The 23,301-nt window shown below is 42.0% G+C and overlaps 1 protein-coding gene across 6 annotated transcripts; it reads left to right on the top strand.

Annotated features, from left to right (window-relative positions):
- The first annotated feature begins 566 nt into the window (after nucleotides 1-566).
- Nucleotides 567-16,577, top strand: LOC118382028 (drebrin-like protein B). Of its 6 annotated transcripts, none has more exons than XM_035768900.2 (15): nucleotides 567-813; nucleotides 3,863-3,918; nucleotides 7,730-7,842; nucleotides 7,948-8,022; nucleotides 9,865-10,011; nucleotides 10,544-10,621; nucleotides 11,469-11,620; nucleotides 11,732-11,786; nucleotides 12,400-12,474; nucleotides 12,826-12,961; nucleotides 13,286-13,402; nucleotides 13,816-13,932; nucleotides 14,126-14,205; nucleotides 14,405-14,486; nucleotides 15,132-16,577. In XM_035768900.2, the coding sequence occupies exons 1-15, from the start codon at nucleotides 731-733 to the stop codon at nucleotides 15,266-15,268; spliced, it is 1,503 nt and encodes a 500-aa protein (XP_035624793.1). In that variant the 5' UTR covers nucleotides 567-730; the 3' UTR covers nucleotides 15,269-16,577. The 6 variants fall into 6 exon arrangements, with proteins under 6 accessions (XP_035624793.1, XP_035624796.1, XP_035624797.1 ...); XM_035768904.2 differs by lacking the exon at nucleotides 567-813 and adding an exon at nucleotides 1,737-1,862; XM_035768901.2 differs by lacking the exon at nucleotides 567-813 and adding an exon at nucleotides 1,912-1,988.
- The last annotated feature ends 6,724 nt before the right edge of the window (nucleotides 16,578-23,301 follow it).

Below are 23,301 nucleotides of genomic sequence, written 5' to 3'. Positions count from 1 at the left end.
AAGTGGAATAATCTGTCTGTAAACAATTGTTGGAAAAATGACTTGTGTCATGCACAAAGTAGATGTTTTAACCGACTTGCCAAAACGATAGTTTGTTAACAAGACTTTTGTGGAGTGGTTGAAAATCGAGTTTTAATGACTCCAACCTAAGTGTATATATATATTCCCTTGTCTGTGTAGTTTTCCATGTCTGGTCTAACAGGCTGTGTTATCAGGGTTAGATCAACTTTGTTACTAATATCAGAGATGAGGGATGTTTCTACTTTGGGTCTGTAAAACAATTTTTTGGAACAAACAATAATACGCTTATCTAGAACGCTTGGCCCCACTCTACATCCTGCTAACTGGAGCTGCCCCATAGAACTCAACATGTCAAGTTTATTTTACAAGCAGAAAAGTTAACAAAGTCTACTTTAAGACAAAAATTGGGGTTGCATGTAGCCTAGTCAGTGTATGGAAAAGAAAAACAGTATATACATTACTTGCATAAATGGTACAGAAAGAGTACTGTAAACATGACCAGTTTCACGTCAATGTTCCATCAGAGGGCGCCTAGTCAGAGTGGATGAGGTGGAATGTTCTGTCAGAGATGTCTCTGGTTCTGTTCATGTTATGAGACGAGTTTCCTGTGTGCTGAGCGCTCATTCAGAAGTGATTATATTCTACTTCCTCCATAAAGTAGCTAGGACGGGCGTTTCACAGCTAGCACAAGTGTTTGAGATAAAGAAAAATGGCAGTGAACTTAAGTAAAAACGGAATTTCCCTGACAAATGCTTACAAAGAGGTTGTAGATGAGAAATCCAACACCAACTGGTAAGGACGGTAGCAAGCTTTAATTGCCTCGACATAACATGTTGCATCCGCTATGTTTTAAGTAGCTAGCTCCCTAGCTAACTTAGCTATCATATCAGTTAACTAGCTCGCTAGTTGTGCAATGAAAATGAATTGTGTTACAACGAAGCAGTATGATGATTATTGCCATGTTTCGTCGAGGTAAATCTGATGACCTTGTAGTCTGGCAATTTCCTTAGCTCGTTGAGTAGCTATCTAACGTTAGCTAACTAGTTAATGATGGTGCTATATAACATGCCTATTTGAGTTACCTGTTTTATTTATTTTATTGGATTCATTCACATTGCAATGCCTAAACTTGTATGCAGCTAACTCATTTGGCTAATGTTAGCTAGCTACAGTAGCTAGTTAGTCCGAATTTTTACTAGAGAAAATACGTTTCTGGAGCATCAAGTTAATTTTCTGTGTCACTTCAAATAAAACCTGTTGGTGTAGGTGTTTTAAAGATGACCTTAATTGACCTGCTTTAGTTGTCAAGACGGTTTATCAAACCCAGAGGGTTTTAGTCTTCGCACACATCCTGTTGCTGAATTAAAAGTTATTTAGCTCAACCATGGCATAGGGACCAGACTTGGCTAACTAAAAGAGGAAGCTCTCATAAGTGTTTTTAGACATTTCTCACCATATAATTCCACCGAACAAAAATAAACGCAACATGCAACAATTTCAAAGATTTGACTGAGTCTCAGTACAAAAATAATTTAAATGAACTCATTCGGCCCTAAGCTATGAATTTCACATGCCTGGGAATATAGGTATGCATCTGTTAGTCACAGATACCTTTAAAAAAATGTAGGGGCATGGATCAGAACCAGGTGTGACCACTATTTGTCTCATGCAGCGTGACACATCTCATTTGCATAGAGTTGATAAGGCTGTTGGATTGTGGAATGTTGTTCCACTCCTCTTCAATGGCTGTTTGAAGTTGCTGGTATTGGCTGGAACTTGAACATGCTGTTGTACACGTCGATGCAGATCATGCCAAACATGCTCCATGGTTGACATATCTAGTGAGTATGCAGACTATGAAACAATGGGGACATTTTCAGCTTCCAGGAATTGTGTACAGGGCTGTGCATTATCATGCTGAAACATGAGAGGATGACTGGCACGACAATGGGCTTCGGGATCTCATGGTATCTATGCATTTAAGTTTCCATCGAATTAAAATGCAATTGTGTTCATTGTCCATAGCTTATGCCTGCCCATACTATAAAGACACCATGGGGCATTCTGTTCACAACATTGACATCAGCAAACTGCTTGCCCACATGTCGCCATACATGCTGTCTGCCATCTGCCTGGTACAGTTGAAACCGAGATTCATCTGTAAAGAGCACACTTCTCCAGCTTGTCAGTGGCTGTCGAAGGTGAGCATTTGTCCACTGAAGTCGGTTATGACACTGGTGAGGACGACGAGCACACAGATGAGCTTCCCTGAGACGGTTTGACGGTTTGTGCAGAAATAATTTGGTTGTGCAAACCCACAGTTTCATCAGCTGTCCGAGTGGTTGGTCTCAGATGATGACGCAGGTGAAGAAGCTGAATGTGGAGGTCCTGAGCTGGCATGGTTACATGTTGTGAGGCCGGTTGGATGTATGCCAAATTCTCTAAAATGATGTTGGGGGTGACTTATGGTAGAGAAATGAACATTAAATTCTCTGGCAACAGCTCTGGTGGACATTCCTGCAGTCAGTATGCCAATTGCACACTCCCTCAGCTTTAGGCATCTGTGGTATTGTGATACAACTGCACATTTTTTTAAGTTAGATTTTATTGTCCCCAGCACAAAGTGCACTTGTAATGATCATGCCATTTAATCAGCTTCTTGATATGCTACACCTGTTAGGTAAGATGGATTATCTTGGCAAAGGAGAAATGCTCACTAACAGGGATGTAAAGAAAATTGTGCACAACTTTTAAAGCAATAAGCATTTTGTGAGTATGGAACATTTCTGGGATATTTCAGCTCATGAAACATGGGACCAACACTTTACATATTTTTGTTTGGTTTACATAGCTCTACAAAAGCTCTACATTTTGCACACTAAGTTGTACTAAGCTGAAATCGCTCCGCCATTTCCTGTTTGTTCAAATTCTAATAGTTTGCCTAATTTCAGTATATGTGACAATACAAGCAAGTATAGTGTACCATCTAAACCGAAAATATAGTATTTTATCAGCTCTTTGAAGCTGATGTACAAAACCGAAAGTAAAAGATACAAAAATGAAACTTAAGAACGGGAAGCATAGAAATGGCTCACATAGACTCCATAGTGGCGCAGTGGTCTAAGGCACGGCATTGCGGTGCTTGAGGCATCTTTAAAGAACCGGTTTGATCCCGGGCTGTGTCGAGACCAGGAGACCAATGAGGTGGTGCACAATTGGCCCCGCATCACCCGGGTTAGGGGAGGGTTTGGCTGGCTGGGATGTACTTGTCCCATTCCGCTCTAGCAACTCCTGTGGTGGGCCTGGCACATGCGCGCTGATTTCGGTTGCCAGTTGTATGGTGTCCTCTAACACATTGGTGCGGCTGGCTTCCAGGTTAAGAGATCAGTGTCAAGAAGCAGTGCGGCTTGGCAGGGTTGTGTTTCAGAGGATGTATGGCTCTCGACCTTCGCCTCCGTACGGGAGTTGCCGCGATGGGACAAGACTGTAACTACCAATTTGGCTATCATGAAATGGAACAGATCTACCGCTTCTTTGACTTGCTTTCAATGAGGGTGATAGATCTATCTCACTTTTCAATGTGAATTTGGTGGGTCATCCAAAAAGTTACATATTGCAGCTTTAATGGTTCCGATCCGAAGTTATGCAGTTCAATCAAGTGTCATGTTTTGAGTAAGGCACATCACTTAGCCAGGTTGCTTCAGGATGCTATTCTGCAATAGCTTGCTAAGTTTGGTTGTGAATACTGATGCTGACGGTCTATTTAAACTGCTTATTAGGCTTCCAATGTACAATTTTGCAATGGTTGTGTGATCCTGTAACCTGGCGTTCTTCTCTGCAGGGCCTTGTTCACCTACGAGGGGAACACTAATGATATACGATTGGCAGAGAAGGGAGGTGAGTGTGGTAGACAGAATCCAAGAAAGGCTCCAACATGTAAATGTATTCTGTCTGGTATCGAGTCTGCAATGTTGTCTGAGATCATCACCCTCACTTAAGGTGTGCCACTGAATTGCTCTGAAAGCACAGTAAGGCAATTTAAAAGATGCAAGCAAAGGTAAATGTTAATCTTTTGCCATAGTGACATTTTTATTGTTTGGGTAAGTCTCCCAGACAGTTTTCTTTCAGAAGATAACTATTTGCATATGTGAAAAGAAAGATAACCAAGCATGTGTAATGTAGTAGGGGAAAACATTTACATTTTAGTCATTTAGCAGGTGCTCTTATCATGAGCGACTTAGATTAGAGTTAGTGCATTCATTTTAAGGTAGCAAGGTGAGATGACCACATGTCAGTCATAGTAAGTTGGCAAAAAATGTCCTCAAATTAGCTATCATTAAGTAGAAAGTGTACCCAATCGCGCTTTAGCCAAGAAAAATAAGAAAATCAGCTGCTTGACTGAGGTACATGAAAATCCCAAAAAGAATTCTTGCCGCAGGACACTTCAACAGGTGACTGACTACAGGAATATAAAGAAAATGAGCACTCTGTTTCTGCATAGATCTGATAATTAATTGACGTGGTATACAAAAAGGCTTACGCTGGTGTATTCGCCTTTTCGGGGGGCAGGGGGATTAATCAAGATACTTACAACTATGGTGGCAAAGGGTTGTAAACTTTGCAGTAAAATTCCGGCCTGGAATTTGGGGAATTTTGCAAAAATTAATCAAAAAAAGTTAGCTCATAACAACAGTGAACCTTTTTTTTGTGGGATACACAAGGGAATTCTAGGTCTTGTGGCATATTTCGGTTAAACTATCCCCAATTCAATGGAATTGCAACCCTCTGCATGCATAGTGCATTCTTCCATCACATGTACAGCTGATTCTCAAGATCTTGCACACTGAGATGCTATTGAGCCCACACTACTACACTGTCTGAGCCAAGGACTGCATGCTTTCTGGTAAGTTTTGATTACAATACTGGGTGGGGTGAATATATTTTAAATGATATGCATGATTTTCTTTGCATGTCATAAATAGTAGCCTACAGCAAAGTGTGTTTAAATCATTTCTAACTTGTTAACAATTTCTGATGGTTAGTTTTTGCTACCATGTAGGTTTTTAGATTGCTTGAGCCTGCTAATTGAGGAGTGTTAATTCACCTGTTTCCATACATGTTTCATTTTAAAAAAAATTGCAAAGGAGTTGTTTAATCTAACTGCTTAACTATTTATCTGCATATGGAATTGTATTCAGGATATTTTCACTCATTATTTTCATAATCTTTACAGGAAAATGCTGCGGCACCATCTGATGTGTGGAGACATTTCACTACAGCTAATGTAGAAGGAAAAGCTGTGTACATTTGCAAAAACTGTGCCAACTCGTATGTGAAGAATGCAAGAAAGATGCTGCATCATCTGGCCAAGTGCATCAAATTCCCTCGGTTCTCACAACAAGCGACCTCTGACAAAAGTCCCTCTACTCCTATTCGAGGTGAAAAGGATGAATCAGACACTATCGGTAGCAACAGCTCATGGTTCTCCTAGAATCAGAAGGTTTTTTTCACTCAATGGACGAACGTAGTCAGAAATGCTGATTAATTTCTTGCTTGAGCCATGTATGCAACTGGTTCACCTCTGATGCTCACAGGCATGGTGTATTGGAAGAGATTTCTGAATGTTCTTTGCCCAGCATACACCCCTCAAACCAGACATGCGTTATCTACTCATTTTCTGGATGCAGAGTTCAAGTGAAGGTCAAGCAAATCATAGAGAAAGCAGACTGTATTGCAATCATCGCTGATGGGTGGTCGAGTGTTTGTGGGCAAGGAATAATTAACTTCATCATCTCCACACCTAACCAGTATTCTACAAGTGCACAGACACAAGGGACAATAGACACACCGGTCTCGACATTGCAGATGAGCTGAAGGCAGTTATCAATAACCTTGGACCACAGAAGGTATTTCCACTGGTGACAGACAATGCTGTGAACATGAAGGCTGCTTGGTCTAAGGTGGAGGAGTCCTACCCTCACATCACACCCATTGAATCTGCTCCTCTAGGACATCATGGCACTGAAAACAATGGATACACTCTACAAGAGAGCCAAGGAAATGGTTAGGTATGTGAAGGGTCATCAAGTTATAGCAGCAATGTACCTCACCAAGCAAAGTGAGAAGAATAAGAGCACCACATTGAAGCTGCCCAGCAACACCCATTGGAGTGGTGTTGTCATCATGTTTGACAGTCCTGGAGGGGAAGGCATCTCCAAGAAATGGTCATATTATAGTCTGCCGATATGGACAGGCCCATCAAGATAGATGATGTATTTTGGGAGAGAGTGGTAAGCAGCCTGAAACTCCTGAAACCTATAGCAGTAGCCATTGCACGGATTGAGGGAGACAATGCCATCCTGTGTGATGTTCAGAATCTGCTTGCAGATGTAAGAGAAGAAATGCGTACTGCCCTGCCCACTTCACTGTTGCTCCAAGCAGGAAACTGCAGTTCTGAAATGCATCAAAAAGCGTGAAGACTTCTGCCTGAAGCCCATACACGCCGCAGCGTACATGTTGGACCCCAAGTATGCTGGCAAGAGCATCCTGTCGTGTGCAGAGATCAACAAGGCCTATGGTGTCACTTCATTTCATGAAGCTGCTAGTTGAGGACTTGAGATGTCTGTTTCTCAAACTAGACACTAATGTACTTGTTCTCTTGCTCAGTTGTGCACCGGGGCCTCCCACTCTTTCCATTCTGTTTGGCGCCAGTTAGTGCTGTTCTGTGAAGGGAGTACTACACAGCGTTGTACAAGATCTTCAGTTTGTTGGTAATTTCTTGCATGGAATAGCTTTCATTTCTCAGAACAAGAATAGACTGATGAGTTTCAGAAGAAAGGTCTTTGTTTCTGGCCATTTTGAGCCTGTAATCGAACCCATAAATGCTGAAGCTCCAGATACTCAACTAGTCTTAAGAAGGACCGTTTTATTGCTTCTTTAAACAGAACAACAGTTTTCAGCTTAGCTGACATAATTGCAAAAGGGTTTTCTAATGATTAATTAGCCTTTTTAAAATGATCAACTTGGATTAGCTAACACAACGTGCCATTGGAACACAGGAGTGATGGTCGCTGATAATGGGCCTACGTCGCTATTCCAATAAAAATCAGCAGTTTCCAGCTACAATACAATACATTAACAATGTCTATACTATATTTCTGATTAATTGTGTTATTTTAATGGACAACAAATGGGTTTTTCTTTAAAAGACTTGAATTTCTAAGTGACCCCAAACTTTTGAATGGTAGTGTATGTTGAAAATGTTTTTGGGAGATGTGATGGATCATTCAATATTCCCTTTCTTTTGTTGTTCAGTGAAATCATCCCATGTGAATAGTCAACTAATTTAATTAAAAGTTAAAATTGTAACATTTTTTTCCCCTATTGGAAGGATTTAATTATTTGCAATTATGTCTACTTATGATTAAGGTCAAATGTTTGTTTCTTTTGCCATCTGGTAAATATATCCAACGCAAAAAAAACATATACATTTAAATGGTATTAATTCCCATGGAAAGTTTCAATCTCTGAATATTCCACAAAATCTGCAAACCTACTTACAACACACACTGTCAAAAATAGAGCATGTTGAAAAAGGGAGTCATTTGCCATGTATTGTGTACATAATGTAGGCTATACACAGTCATGTACGTGAGAGACTTTGCATAGAACATAAATTCTACAATGTTCCTGATACTGGTGTTTTCAGATGGTGGACTGGAGGAACTGGTGGAGGAACTGAGCAGCGGTAAAATAATGTACGCTTTCTGTCGTGTCGAGGACCCAAACTCTGGCCTGTGCAAATACGTCCTGATCAACTGGGTGAGTGCTGCACTACACTCCCTTTTCTTCCAAAGGTGGCACTCCTCTGTATTTTGTAAATCATGTTGTCAAGTTGAATGAATCCTATGAGTATTTGTGTTTCAGACTGGAGAAGGTGTGAAAGACGCCAGGAAAGGACTATGTGCCAATCATGTCAGCTCCATAGCTAATTTTCTCAAGGTAATATAATTTGGCATGGTTTAGACCACTAACTCTGGACCTCGAAGCCAGTTCCAAAGCATTTTTAAATGATTCCCTTCAAATTAGGGACTGATTTAGACCTGGGACACCAGGTGTGTGCAATTCATTATCAGGTAGAACCGAACCAGCAGGCTCCGGACCTCATAGGCTAATAGTTGAGTACCCCTGGTCTAGGCATTTTCTCCATACAGACTGCTTATGTTTAGTTAATGATCAAAATCAACTACTTTTGGTCATGTAGTGTAATTCTGTAGTATGTGGACACCTGCTCATTGAACATCTCATTCCCAAATCATGGACATTGATGGAGTTGGTCTCTCCTTTCATGCTATATCAGCCTCCACTCTTCACGAAAGGATTTCCACTAGATGTTGGAACATTGCTGAGGGAACCTGCTTCCATTCAACCACGAGCATTAGTGAGGCCGGTTACTGATGTTGGACGATTGGGCCTAGCTCGCAGTTGGTGTTCCAATTCATCCCAAAGGTGTTCAATCGGGTTGAGGTCAGGGCTCTGCAGGCCAGTCAAGTTCTTCCACACTGACCTCGACAAATAATTTCTGTATGGACATCGCTTTGTGCACTGATTGTCATGCTGAAACAGGAAAGGGCCTTCCCCAAACTGTTGCCACAAAGTTGGAAGCACAGAATCATCTAGAATGTCATTGTATGCTGTAGCGTTATGATTTCCGTTCACTGGAACGAAGGGGCCTAGCACAAACCATGAAAAACAGCCCCAGACCATTATTCCCCATCCATCAAACTTTACAGTTGGCACTATGCTTTGGGGCAGGTAACATTCTCCTGGTATCTGCCAAACCCAGATTTGTCCGTCGAACTGCCAGATGGTGAAGCATGATTCATCACTCCAAAGAATGCATTTCCACTGCTCCAGAGTCCAATGGCAGCGAGCTTTACACCACTCTAGCCGACGCTTGGGATTGCGCATGGTGATCTTAGGCTTGTGTGCGGCTGCTCGGCCTTGGAAACTCATTTCATGAAGCTCCTCAACGAACAGTTATTTTGCTGACGTTGCTCCTAGAGGCAGTTTGGAACTCTGTAGTGAGTGTTTCCACCGAGGACAGATGATTTTTACGAGCTTCAGCACTTGGCTGTCACTTATGTGAGATTTTGTGTATCCTACCACCTCGTGGATGAACCATTGTTGCTCCTAGACGTTTCCACTTCACAACAGCACTTACAGTTGAGTGGGTCAGCTCTAGCAGGGCAGAAATTTGACGAACTGACTAGTTGGAAAGGTGGCATCCTGTGACGGTGCCACGTAGAAAGTCTGAGCTCTTCAGTAAAGCCATTCAACTCCATTGTCAAACATTGGCAGTATTCATGGCTGTGTCCTCGATTTTATACACCTGTCAGCAATGGGTGTGGCTGAAATAGTCTAATCCACTAATTTGAAGGGGCGTCAACATACATTTGTGCATATATAGTGTATTTATGTGTACACTTGCAATACTAACCTCAACAGGACATGAAATTAAGAACAATTGCAGGAATGACTGAGTAGACACCCCTGTTAGTGCCAGTAATAGCTTTTGAGTGTTTAAGAGTTCAGCAGAAGTTGGATGCTACTTATGGTAAATTATTGGTTGTGGTTTCTGAATCAGCTCTTGAAGTGGTCTGTTATCAGTTGTTATCATGAAAGTCACCTTGCTAACTGCATGTCAACAAATCCTATGGGTGGTGGCTGTCAGATATCAAATATCCCTCCTATGGACAGCTTTTTCATGGACAGCTTTTTCATGGCCTTATCTGTCTAATGTGTGACGCGTGTTTGTAGCTAAAATGTCTGCTGTAACTCCAGGGAGCCCATGTCACAATAAATGCCCGTGCAGAGGAGGATGTGGAACCTGAGGCTATTATGCAAAAGGTGGCCAAGGCCTCAGGGGCCAACTACAGCTTCCACAAAGAGTCCAACAAATTCCGAGACGCTGGTCCCCAAGGACCTGTGGTACGTACCAAATACATCATCTTATCCTTTTGGAAATTTAAAATCAGAACATTTTTAGTTATGCATTGAGTTTGTTTCATCAGATGTTAAGTGTCTGTAGAGATGTTTTGTACAGGCAGATTGCACTGTTAGGCAAGTTGCTTTGTGGTCAGATATACTCTCATAGCTAATTTGTTTCGGTTAATAAGTTGTCTGCCTGTGGACATTTTTGGTAAGATTCATTGCACAAGGCTGCGGATGAGAGATTGTCAGTGTGGGCTTGTTTCCAACATGTTGGATGTTGTGACGTGCAGAGCTGGTTGTTTACAATGACTCATGTGCAGTAGAATCCAGGGGCTTAGTTGAGCTCATGATTGTTGGCCAGGGCTGGAGCCAGAGAGGCCAGGCCAGGACAGGCTGTTTAAAGCCTGTTAACTCTGCATAATTAACTGACATGCTGTGTCAGTACTGGATCTAGGTGGGGGGTTGGTGTCTAGGAGTGCCAATTAGTTTTTTGTTGTGTTTAACTAACGCTTGTATTTTGTTGTGACAGGGCTCTGTGTATCAGAAGACCAACGCCATGTCTGAAATCAAACGGACCAATAAAGACAACTTCTGGGCGCAGGCAGAGGTGAGTCAGCCCCAACACCTTACTGCCACTACAGGGTCTCCATGGTGTCCCCCTCCCAGAGTGCAAAGAACCTTGGCGTGGCTCCAGCAGGTTAATGCTCTACAACATCCGTAGAGTATGACCCTACCTCACACAAGAATGGTGCAGGTCCTAATCCAGGCACTTGTCATATCCCATGTAGAATACTGCAACTAACTCGCTGTTGGCTGGGCTCCCTGCTTGTGCCATCAACCTTCCTATGTTCTCCATGTCGCCACGCTCCTCCACACACGCCACTGGTGTCCAGTCGACGCTTGCATCATCTTCCAGACCCTGGTACTTGCCTACAGAGCAGCAATGTGAAGCCCCTCCTTACCTTCAAGCTATGCTCAAACTCTATATCCCAAACCGAGCACGCCACCTCTGGTCTCTTGGCTCTCCCACCCCTACAGGAGGGCAGCTCCCACTCAGCCAGTCAAAACTCTTCTCCGTCCTGGCATCCCAATGGTGGAACAAGCTTCCCCCTAAACTAAGGACAGCGGAGTCCCTGCCCATCTTTTAAAAACGTTTGAAAACCTACCTCTGGAGAGTATCTTAAATAACTCTCACATGCTTTTTCTACTTGCACTGACTTTGCCCATGAGGGAAAATGTACTTGATACGATTGTGATGTTGTCTCACCTAGTTATCTTAAGACGAATGAACTATTTGTGAGTCGCTCTGGATAAGAGCGTCTGCTGAATTACAAAAATGTACATTTAAATGTAAATACTGGTTAGATTAGCTTGTGTTGCTCCGCTTGTTCTGATGAAATAGTCCTTTGTGACAGTGAATACCCTAACCTGGTCTCGTGTTCTGTGTGTCTCAGAAAGATGAGGAGAAGCGGCAGCAGGAGGAGCGCAGCAAGGCAGATGAAGAGCGCCACAAGCTGGAGAAAGATCGGAAGGATCGAGAGGCCAAGGAGGCAACTCTCAGAGAGAAGAGAGACAAGGAGAGGGCCTCTATGATTGACCAGCAGAAGTGAGTAAAATGGTGGTTAGTAAACTTAGCTGAAGGTGGTTATCTTATCGAGTTGACCTTATTAAGACAGCCAGGTTTCCATTAAGTCTGCTTTTCCCATTTGTTTAACAGGAAGTACCAGCAGCAGCAGGAAGCTGAGAGCAGAGACAATGAAAAACAACAATGGGTGAGTTGTCTGCTGACTCACTGCAGGACAGGCCGGCTGACTGAGGAGAATTCAAATCAAATCCGCTATGTTTAACTGGTGTTTCATCCTCATGTAGGGGGCAGCAGATCCGTTTATGCAACATGCACCCTGCCAGAACTGGGTTCAAATACATGTGTATTTGTTATTTAAATAGGCCTACATATTTTCAAATAATGTAGCCTTACTCAATTAATTCTATTGGAATTATTTTCAAATAATTTCCTATAAATAGCCTACTATTTAAATGCATCTTCAAATACTATTTTAAATACCTGGGTTAAAAGCAGGGGAGTGTATTTGAGTCAGTATATTTTAAAATGCATGTCAATACTTTCCAAGTGTATTTCCAAATGCATTCAAATATTCAACTATTAGTTTTTTCCCCCCCAAAAAATATCTGAACACTTTCTTTGAAATGTATATAAAAGTAATTGCGATATTTGAACTCAGGTCTGCACCCCACCTAAATGATCTGTTTTAAATGTCAAGGCACACATTTAGGACGTAGGTATAACACAAGAACAAACTATACAGAACCGGTAGGTGTAGCCTCGTGGGTAGTGTTGAATTATGTGTGGTGCATCATCATCAGGAGGAGCAGGAGAAGGACTTCCAGGCAGCTCAGAAGAAAGGGATGAAGCGTGGTGAATCTGTAGAGAAAGCCAATGTGAGTTAACTGTGGCCCCCTGTAGGTTTAATAATTGTTTAAAGGTTCCCTATACCCTGTGACTCAGAACCCTCTGTTTCCTGCTTCCCTTTCCATTGACACAACCAAATCTGCTCCTTGCTTGAATCTGAACTCCCCATAGCTTCACTTACCTTCATTTTCCTGTTTGTACATTCTTTCTGCTCTACTACCATTTACTGTGGTCATGACTTCTCATCGTTGAACATCATTCAGAACACCTTTATGCATACAGTAGATGGTATTGTTCCCTTTTAATAAAGAACACATCTGGAATGTTGCTATGGCTATACAATACCCAGTGTGTCTGTCTGACCACATGGTGTGTTTCAGGAGGCGGCCTCCCTGATCTCTCAGCGTTCTATGAACCCCAGAGAGATGTTCAAGCAGAGAGAGAAGGGCATGGCCCCCAGCACTGCAGACACCGACACCCCTGCTGCTGCCCACACCCCTGCCAGCCCCCAGCCAGGTATGCCACCAATTCAATACAACTGTTTGCTGTTTATATACATAGTGTAGTTCTTAAAATGTTTTTTTCCATGAGTGTTTCCTAGCTGGGCTTTCTAGCTCTGTCAGGTGGGGATGTGGTCATGCAGTGAGATCAGGGGATTGTCTGGGCCATGTTGAAACATGCAGGAGGCGAATCTTGTCGCATTACTCTGCCTTCATCAACTTTAACTCATTGTCTCGTATCACATCTTGTCTCTAGTCCACATCTGCTTTGTGTTGTCTCTGCTCTGCTGGGTAACCTTCCCGGCCAAACTGTCTGTCTGCTCTGGTGTGTGTTTCTCAGGGCGTTTGAACAGCCCTTTTCTCTCTAAGCAACCATGCGAGCCCGAGCCGTCCCGCTTGCCCCTGCGCCAAGCCTCCCCTCTGCCCACAGGCTCCGCCTCTCCTGTCCCTGCTGCAGGTCTGAGTTCACTCATACTGCTGACACAAACTGACCCTTTCCCAACACACACACGTACTTCACACGTAGGTGACTGAGTGACATACAATTGCTATGTTTGTGTTTTGGACAAATACCTACCTGATGCTACTCGCTTTAAATCCATCAATCTAAATGATTGACCTGATGCTACTCCCTTTAATCTCTTGTTATTTCAATTTAACATCACCCTCATGGCTCATAGGCCATGTCCATCATTAGATCACTGTACGTCATCAATCTCATTCAGTGTCTTGTTGTTTACCATGAGACTTGACAGATGGTTTTATAATTATTCAGTGTCTGAATATTTGAGTTCATGCTTTAGTATGTTTGTACACTGTGTGTATCTGTGCTCGTATATCATTTGTGTGTCATAATTGTGTCATAATAAGAACCCAGTGTGGATGAGCCCGTTGTGGATGAATCCACTCCCAGTGTGGGTGAGCCATCCCAATCTGAGTGCTTGGATGAGCAGGATGCAACCCCTGAGGATCAGTGGCAAGATGAAGGTGGGCCCTGCTCCCCACACACCTCAGTCTGATCACACAACAGTCCGATTCATCTCATCTGTTTCATCATGAACCTTTCTCTGGACACATTTCATAATTACTTTGTACTCTGGATCCCTGGTGTTGCTGCTGCCACCTGTTGGTAGAGAGGTATTCCTTTTCAGATAAAGACAATGCACTTTTTCTGTTTCAGTAAAGGCAACAGCAGCTCCCACTGAGCACAACCATGCCACAGAGCCAGCCCAAAACAACCTCTATGAGGAGCCCCCAGAGGTAAATATTTGTCAACACATGAGCAGTGAGATTCATTATTTGTAAACAGCAATAGTATACTTTTTTAAATCAGAAAATCCCTTATCACAATCATTATTGAAATACCATTTAAGTCCAGAGGACTTTGGTAAAAATTTGCACTTGGACTTAAATGTGAAGAGCATTCTCAGAGGTATAGCACCCCTTGTTGTTCGCTCAGGTGGAAGAGAACACGAATGAGGTGGCTGCAAAGAAGACCGACCGAGGCGTCTGTGCCAGGGCTCTATACGACTACCAAGCTGGTAAGCATTGTTAGTCACGGCCTACTGACAATTTACAGTAGACACTCTACCCACTGAACTGGTTCTCTGTGTGAACAATGTGTAACCGTGCTGTATTTCCCTTATGGAGAATGTGAGTGAAACTGCTAGATGGAAACTGGCAGTCAGTGAGCAGTAGTTACCCTAGGATTTTCTTCAACAACTGTGGCAAATTTGTGGGGGGAATGGTTTTAGAGGCACTCATCTTGGCCCCATAGACAATGTTTCTGTTTTAAAGCTAATTTCCTGAAATTCTACACATTTTTTCATGGGGCTGAGAGAAACTGCAGTTCAAAATGAATTTCCTGCAATTCTACGTTTTGCAATGGCTTATGCCTTGTTTTTATGCTATCTGGGTGATTCAAACATAACAAAATCAATGGGAGCCACATGCCATGACATTTTAGGAATTTCTGATTCTCTCGTTTTTGTTTTGGTGAGTTCTCAAATATTGTCTTATAAAATAATATATAGGTCCATTATCCTTTCTACACACTTCCTGGTTTTTTAAGTGGGGTTCACGAAATCAGGGAAACATTGGCGACGGAATAGACACCTTACAATAATACAGTAACAGATATCCTAATGGACATGGTGATCTAAGGTATTGCTCTTTTCATTCCACAGCTGATGAGACAGAGATTTCCTTCGATCCTGATGACATCCTCAATGGCATCGAGATGATTGACGAGGGCTGGTGGCGGGGCTATGGCCCAGACGGTCATTTTGGAATGTTCCCAGCCAATTACGTGGAGCTGGTCTAAATCCGTACCTTGCCCGCTCACTGGACCAGCATATAGGAGGCAGAAGAGAACCCCCCTCCAGAAGAATTCGGCAGTAGGAAAACTGCTAGCTCCAGAACACAGCATCAGAAGTAACTCAACAGTGAACTTTTCAGAGTCAATTGCTGAACTGTATCCTTCACATTATGGACCAATGTATGAACAGTGACCAGGGAGTGCTCAAATCTATCCCTGTTGATGAGAGACATTTCATTTATGTTGTGAGAACTTAGGTGGCATTGTTTAGGTTTTGATGAAATCCCAAACTGAATCTCTTTCCTCCTGTGATGCAGTAAATTGTCAGCCTTTTTTTTTATGTTTCAATTCAAGATTCCATTGAACATTTAATAGCACTTGTACATCACATATCTTAAAGTGAAGCCAGTTTTGTTCCAGGTGTACTTTTTTTGTGTTATTTGTATCATTCACTCATGTCATGTTCTGGATAATAACATTTCATAGCTCACATAACGGTACCAAATATATATTTTTTGCCTTTTCCTCAGACTGACATTTTATGTGAGTTTGCTTAAATAATCCTGTGAATTTCAAACCATAGTTTGGTATTGCAGTTGAATATTAGAACCAAAATGTTCAATATTTGCTGTGCTCTCCTGTGGCTGAATTCAAGAAAAGATGGGGGTGAAAATGACACCATCATCATATCCTTGTGCAAAAGTATTATTTTTTAAAAATATGTAACGATTATGCTACAGAGCTTGTCCCCATACCCTCCCTCCCTCTGCCCTCTTTTGCCCCTAGAGAATTTGAATGAATGACTGTTTTCAGGGACCAGTTACACGGAACAAGGCATGAGTAATCTTTCCTGTCGTGTTGTTGAATCGTCTTGTCATTATCTGTGTCTTGGGTACAATTTGTCTCTGCTTAACCTGTCTTTCACAGTCCAGCTTTCATCCAAATACAGGTCTGTGAATGGCTTAATTTAGCAGGCTTAAGAGGGCAATGATCAGATGCTGTTATCATGTGAGAGTGCTAAATGAGGGTAAAGGAGTGGGGTGATGATGCTGTCCTCTGGAAAGTGCTTTCTCTCATTCTAATCTGTGTGGAAACCTCATTGTTATGCAACTTCCCTGCTTTTTTTTAAACTTATAATGAAATCATTGCAATAAAAAGTTTGTGGGACATTGTCACTTTAAATAAAGATTTAAAAAATTATTAAAAAGGGTCACTGTAATTTCAAGGTGCATGATGTATCCGTTGTCCTTGTTTTTCAAGAGTATGTTGTAATGCAAATACTTTCGTCATAATAAAGTAGTTCAAGTAAAATGTGTACAAGTCTTACGGCATCTTTTGTAAATGTTGGTTGTGGCGGCAGTAAGTTGATTTAAACATGGGAGGGCAGTAGTAGCTAGCTGATAGAATAGAATGGTGTGAAAGCATTGGGGACATTCAAGGAAGGAGCTGTTTGATATTGTTGCTACAGTTAGGAGTATCACTTTTAGTCTCATACATAAACCTTAGCTGTGATATATATATTCATTCTATAAGCAGTTTCCTGGAATGAGAACATAAAGGTAACTGCCGGGGATTTTTGTTATTACCTCAGTTTCAGTTTCACATGAACGGACAGTTTTAAGTTAAAGTTTTTTTCCCCCATCGTTTAAGATAAGATCACACTTTTTTTCCCTCAACTGAAAAGACATGCCTTAAAGCCTCACAAAGTGCACTTTCTAAAATTATTAGTTCATGTTACTGAAAATGGCTGAAACTTACAAGAAACCTAAAGTCACACGAAAAATGAAGAACTGAAAGCATAGGCCTATATTTGTTTTCTAACGGTAGAATACAACGTGTAACTAGAAAGGCCATTTGATGATGGGTTCCAAACCTAGAGACTGTTCTGTGAGTCAAACCCAGAGACTGTGCTGATAGGAATGGCAAAAACAATTCTCAACTGTTTCTGTTAACAGTTTACTGACCCTCTTCACTGAAAGGCTGAGAACTGTCATGGGATCTTTTACATCGAATTTCTCACTGTAAACACTCAGTTTAACTTGGTATTAACATGAATATGTCATGTGGCATGCATTATGTCTCTAAGATTTACATGTACAGTGCATTCAGAAAGTATTCAGACCCCTTGACTTTTTCCACATTGTTATGTTACAGCCTTATTCTAAAATGGATTTAAAACAATTTTCGCTCATCAATCTACACACAATACCCTATAATGACAAAGCGAAGAACATATTATTTTATGACATTTTTACAAATGGAAGACTATGTATTTGGATAGTGACACAATTTGCATCATTTTAGCTCTGTACACCACCACAATGGATTTGAAAGGAAACAATCAAGTTGTGCTTTAAGTGTAGAATTTCATCTTTAATTGAAGTTTTGTCTTTAATTGAGTTTTGTCAAAATGATTGTATGAACCGTGTAGGAATTACAACCATTTTTATACATAGCCTGCCAATTGTAGGGGTTCAAAAGTAATTGGACAAACTAACAATCATAAATTAAATTGTGAGTTTTAATATTTGGTTGCAAATCCTTTGCAGTCAAGGACTGCCTGAAGTCTAGAACCCATAGACTTGGAACCCAAGGATTGTTTTAAGGTGGAGATATGGTTATTCTGTTGTTATTCAATCGACAGGATAATTGAAAAAAACATGCTTATTTTATTTCATAATATACATAATTTAAAACGGTCAAGTTCTATTCACAACGGTATTCAGTTGATAAGAGACAGACATTCCGTAAATACTAGGAATAGATTGTCCACCATCTATGCGTTATCCAGACAGAAAAGAGAAATAGGCAAAAGAACATTTCGATTTAGAGCAATAAAGAAATTGAATAAATTAACTGAGCAAACTAGAAACCTTTCAAAATATATATTTAAATATTATTTTAAAACAACTTATATATAATTCATAGAAATGTTGTGGGACTATAGTAGATGAAGAATCAATTTTTTTTTTTAGATTGAGTATTTATTGGGGCATTGTGTTAGTATGTTATGTATGTTTGTAATAGTGTGTTATATGTGAAAATGTGTTCGTATTATAAATTGTATTTTAATGTTTAAGGACTTTTGGAAGATTAGTCCAAATGGGGACAAAAAGAGATCCAAATTAAACCAATCAAAAATCAAAATAGACATCACTAGATGCTGGGTTTCTTCTCCGGTGATGCTCTGCCAGGCCTTTACTGCAGCTGTCTTCAATACCTGCTTGTTCTTGGGGTGTTTTGCTTTCAGTTTTGCCATCAGCAAGTGAAAAGCATGCTCAATTGGATTCAGGTCAGGTGAATGACTTGGCCATTGCAGAACATTCCACTTCTTTGCCTTAAAAAAAGTATTGGGTTGCTTTTGCAGTATGCTTCGGTTCATTGGCCATCTGCACTGTGAAGTGCCGTCCAATGAGTTTTGAAGCATTTGGCTGAATCTGAGCAGATAACATAACCCTAAACACTTCAGAATTCATCCTGCTGCTTTTGTCAATAGTCCCCATTAATAAATACAAGGGAACCAGTTCCATTGGCAGCCATACATGCCCACGCCATAACACCACCTCCACCATGCTTCACAGATGAGGTGGTATGCTTCACAGATGAGGTGGTATGCTTCGGATCATGAGCAGTTCCTTCCCTTCTCCATACTCTTCTCTTCCCATCATTCTGATACAAGTTGATCTTTGTCTCACCTGTCCATAGGATGTTGTTCCAGAACTGTACAGGCTTTTTAGATGTTTTTTGGCAAACTAATCTGGTATTCCTCTTTTTGAGGCTTACCATGGTTTACATCTAGTGGTAAACCGTCTGTATTTACTCTGGTGAAGTCTCTTGATTGTTGACTTTGCCACCAATACGCCTGCCTCCTGGAGGGTAATTCTTGATCTGGACAACTGTTGTTAAGGGGTTTTTATTCACCAGGGAAAGAGTTATTCTGTCATCCACCACTGTTTTTTCTGTGGTCTTCAGGACCTTTTGGTGTTCCTGAGCTCACCAGTGTGCTCTTTCTTTTTAAGAATGTACCAAATAGTTGCTTTGGCCACACCTAATGTTTTTGCTATCTCTCTGATGGGTTTGTTTAGATTTTTCAGCCTAATGATGGCTTGTTTCACTGGCAGTGACAGCTCTTAGGACTTCATATTGAGGATTAACGGCAACAGATTCCAAATGCCACACTTTATATAAACTCTAGACCTTTTATCTGCTTACTTTTAAATGAACTAATTAGGGAATAACACACATCTGGCCATGGAACAGCTAAGCAGCCAAATGTCCATTTACTTTTGGTCCCTTAAAAAGGGGGGGACACATGTAAAAAGTGTTGTAATTGCTACGCTGTTCACCCGATTTGGATGTAAATACCCTCAAATTAAAGCTCAAAGTCTGCACTTTCAGCTCATATTCATTCAACTCCAATATGCTTTGGTATATTATGTTGTAGACAGCTAAAATAATAATAACTTGGTCAATGTCCAAATATTTATAGACCTGACAGTAAGTATTTAGACTCTCTGCTATAAGACTCGAGAAAGAGCTCAAGTGCATCCTATTTCCATGGATCATCCTTGAGATGTTTCTACAACTTAATTGCAGTCCACCTGTGGTAAATTAAATTGATTGGACATGATTTGGAAAGGCACACATCTGTCTATATAAGGTCCCTCAGTTGACAGTGCATGTCAGAGCAAAAACCAAACCATGAGGTCGAAGGAGATCCGAGACAGGATTGTGTCAGGGCACAGATCTGGGGAAGGGTAACAAAAAATGTCTGCAGCATTGAAGGTCCCCAAGAACACAATGGCATCATTCTTAAATGGAAGAAGTTTAGAACCACCAAGACTCTTCCTAGAGCTGGCTGCCTGGCCAAACAGCAATCGGGGGAGAAGGGCCTTGGTCAGGGAGGTGACCAAGAACTACTCTGACAGAGCTCCAGTTCCTCTTTGGAGATGGGAGAACCTTCCAGAAGGACAACCATCTCTGCAGCACTTCATCAATCAGGCCTTTATGGTAGAGTGGCCAGATGGAAGCCACTCCTCAGTAAAAGGCACATGACAGGCCGCTTGGAGTTTGCCAAAAGGCACCTAAAGGACTCTCAGCCCATGAGAAACAAAATTCTCTGGTCTGATGTAACCAAGATGAAACTCTTTGGCCTGAATGCCAAGCGTCACGTCTGGAGGAAACCTTGCACCATCCCTACGGTGAAGCATGGTGGTGACAGCATCATACTGTGGGGAGACTAGTCAGGATCGTGGGAAAGATGAACAGAGCAAAGTACAGAGAGATCCTTGATGAAAACCTGCTCCAGAGCACTCATGACCTCAGACTGCGGCGAAGGTTCACCTTCCAACAGGACAATGACCCTTAGCACACAGCCAAGACAACGCAAGGAGTGGCTTCAGGATAAGTCACTGAATGTCCTTGAGTGGCCCAGCTAGAGCCTGGAATTGAACCATTGAAACTCCCCAAATACAGGTGTGCCAAGCTTGTAGTGTCATGCCCAAGAAGACTCGAGGCTGTTATCGCTGCCAAATGTGCTTCAACAAAGTACTGACTAAAGGGTCTGAATTCTTATGTAAATGTGATATTTCAATTCATTAATTTTTTTATACCTTTGCAAAAAAATCTAAAAACCATTTTTTTCTTTGTCATTATGGGGTATTATGTGTAGATGGATGAGGGAAAAAACGATTTAATCAATTTTAGAATTAGGCTGTGACGTAACAAAATATGGAAAAAGTCAAGGGGTGTGAATACTTTCCCAATGCATTGTATCTATTTGAATGCTATCATGTATGTACAGTTGAAGTCGGAAGTTTACATAGACCTTAGCCAAATGTATTTAAACTCATTTTTTTCACAATTCCTGACATTTAATCCCGGTAAAAATTCCCTGTCTTCGATCAGTTAGGATCACCACTATATTTTAAGAATGTGAAATGTCAGAATAATAGTAGAGAGAAGGATTTGTTTCAGCATTTAGTTCTTTCATCACATTCCCAGTGGGTCAGAAGTTTACATACACTCAATTAGTATTTGGTAGCATTGCCTTTAAATTGTTTAACTTGGGTCAAACCTTTCGGGTATCCTTCCATAAGCTTCCTGCAATAAGTTGTGTGAATCTTGGCCCATTCCTCCTGACTGAGCTGGTGTAACTGAGTCAGGTTTGTAGGCTTCCTTGCTTGCACACGCCTTTTCAGTTCTGCCCACAACTTTTCTATAGGATTGCGGTCAGGGCTTTGTGATGGCCACTCCAATACCTTGACTTTGTTGTCCATAAGCTGCTTTGCCACAACTTTGGAAGTCATTGTCCATTTGGAAGACCCATTTGCGACCAAGCTTTAACTTCCTGATTGATGTCTTGAGATGTTGCTTCAATTTATCCACATCATTTTTTCCCTCATGATGTCATATAGTTTCTGAAGTGCACCAGTCCCTCCTGCAGCAAAGCACCCCCACAACATGATGCTGCCACCCCCGTGCTTCACGGTTGGGATGGTGTTCTTCGACTGGCAAGCCTCCCCTTTTCCTCCAAACAAAACCATGGTCATTATGGCCAAACAGTTCTATTTTTGTTTCATCAGACCAGAGGACTTTTCTCCAAAAAGTACGATCTTGTCCCCATGTGCAGTTGCAAACCGTAGTCTGGCTTTTTTTACGGCGGTTTTGGAGCAGTGGCTTCTTCCTTGCTGAGCTGCCTTTCAGGTTATGTCGATATAGGACTCGTTTTACTGTGGATGTAGATACTTTTGTACCTGTTTCCTCCAGCATCTTCACAAGCTGCCCACTGCACTGAGGCTAGGAAACACGGTCTCCACCGATAAATCCATGATTATCGAAAACTTCAATAAGCACTTCTCAACGGCTGGCCATGCCTTCCGCCTGGCTACTCCAACCTCGGCCAACAGCTCCGCCCCCCCCGTAGTTCCTCACCCAAGCCTCTCCAGGTTCTCCTTTACCCAAATCCAGATAGCAGATGTTCTGAAAGAGCTGCAAAACCTGGACCCGTACAAATCAGCTGGGCTTGACAATCTGGACCCGCTATTTCTGAAACTATCTGCCACCATTGTCGCAACCCCTATTACCAGCCTGTTCAACCTCTCTTTCATATCATCTGAGATCCCCAAGGATTGAAAGCTGCCGCAGTCATCCCCTCTTCAAAGGGGGAGACACCCTGGACCCAAACTGCTATAGACCTATATCCATCCTGCCCTGCCTATCTAAGGTCTTGAAAGCCAAGTCAACAAACAGGTCACTGACCATCTCGAATCCCACCGTACCTTCTCCGCTGTGCAATCTGGTTTCCGAGCCGGTCACGGGTGCACCTCAGCCACACTCAAGGTACTAAATGATATCATAACCGCCATCGATAAAAGACAGTACTGTGCAGCCGTCTTCATCGACCTCGCCAAGGCTTTCGACTCTGTCAATCACCAAATTCTTATCGGCAGACTCAACAGCCTCGGTTTTTCGGATGACTGCCTTGCCTGGTTCACCAATTACTTTGCAGACAGAGTTCAGTGTGTCAAATCAGAGGGCATGCTGTCCGGTCCTCTGGCAGTCTCTATGGGGGTGCCACAGGGTTCAATTCTCGGGCCGACTCTTTTCTCTGTATATATCAATGATGTTGTTCTTGCTGCGGGCGATTCCCTGATACACCTCTACGCAGACGACACCATTCTATATACTTTCGGCCCGTCATTGGACACTGTGCTATCAAACCTCCAAACGAGCTTCAATGCCATACAGCACTCCTTCCGTGGCCTCCAACTGCTCTTAAACGCGAGTAAAACCAAATGCATGCTTTTCAACCGATCGCTGCCTGCACCCGCATGCCCGACTAGCATCACCACCCTGGATGGTTCCAACCTTGAATATGTGGACATCTATAAGTACCTAGGTGTCTGGCTAGACTGCAAACTCTCCTTCCAGACTCACATCAAACATCTCCAATCAAAAATCAAATCCAGAGTCGGCTTTCTATTCCGCAACAAAGCCTCCTTCACTCACGCTGCCAAGCTTACCCTAGTAAAACTGAC

This window comes from Oncorhynchus keta, chromosome 25, assembly GCF_023373465.1.
Source record: "Oncorhynchus keta strain PuntledgeMale-10-30-2019 chromosome 25, Oket_V2, whole genome shotgun sequence".
Classification (NCBI taxonomy): Eukaryota; Metazoa; Chordata; class Actinopteri; order Salmoniformes; family Salmonidae; genus Oncorhynchus; species Oncorhynchus keta.
Note: the sequence above shows the minus strand (reverse complement) of the source record. Positions and strands in the feature narration are given on the sequence as shown.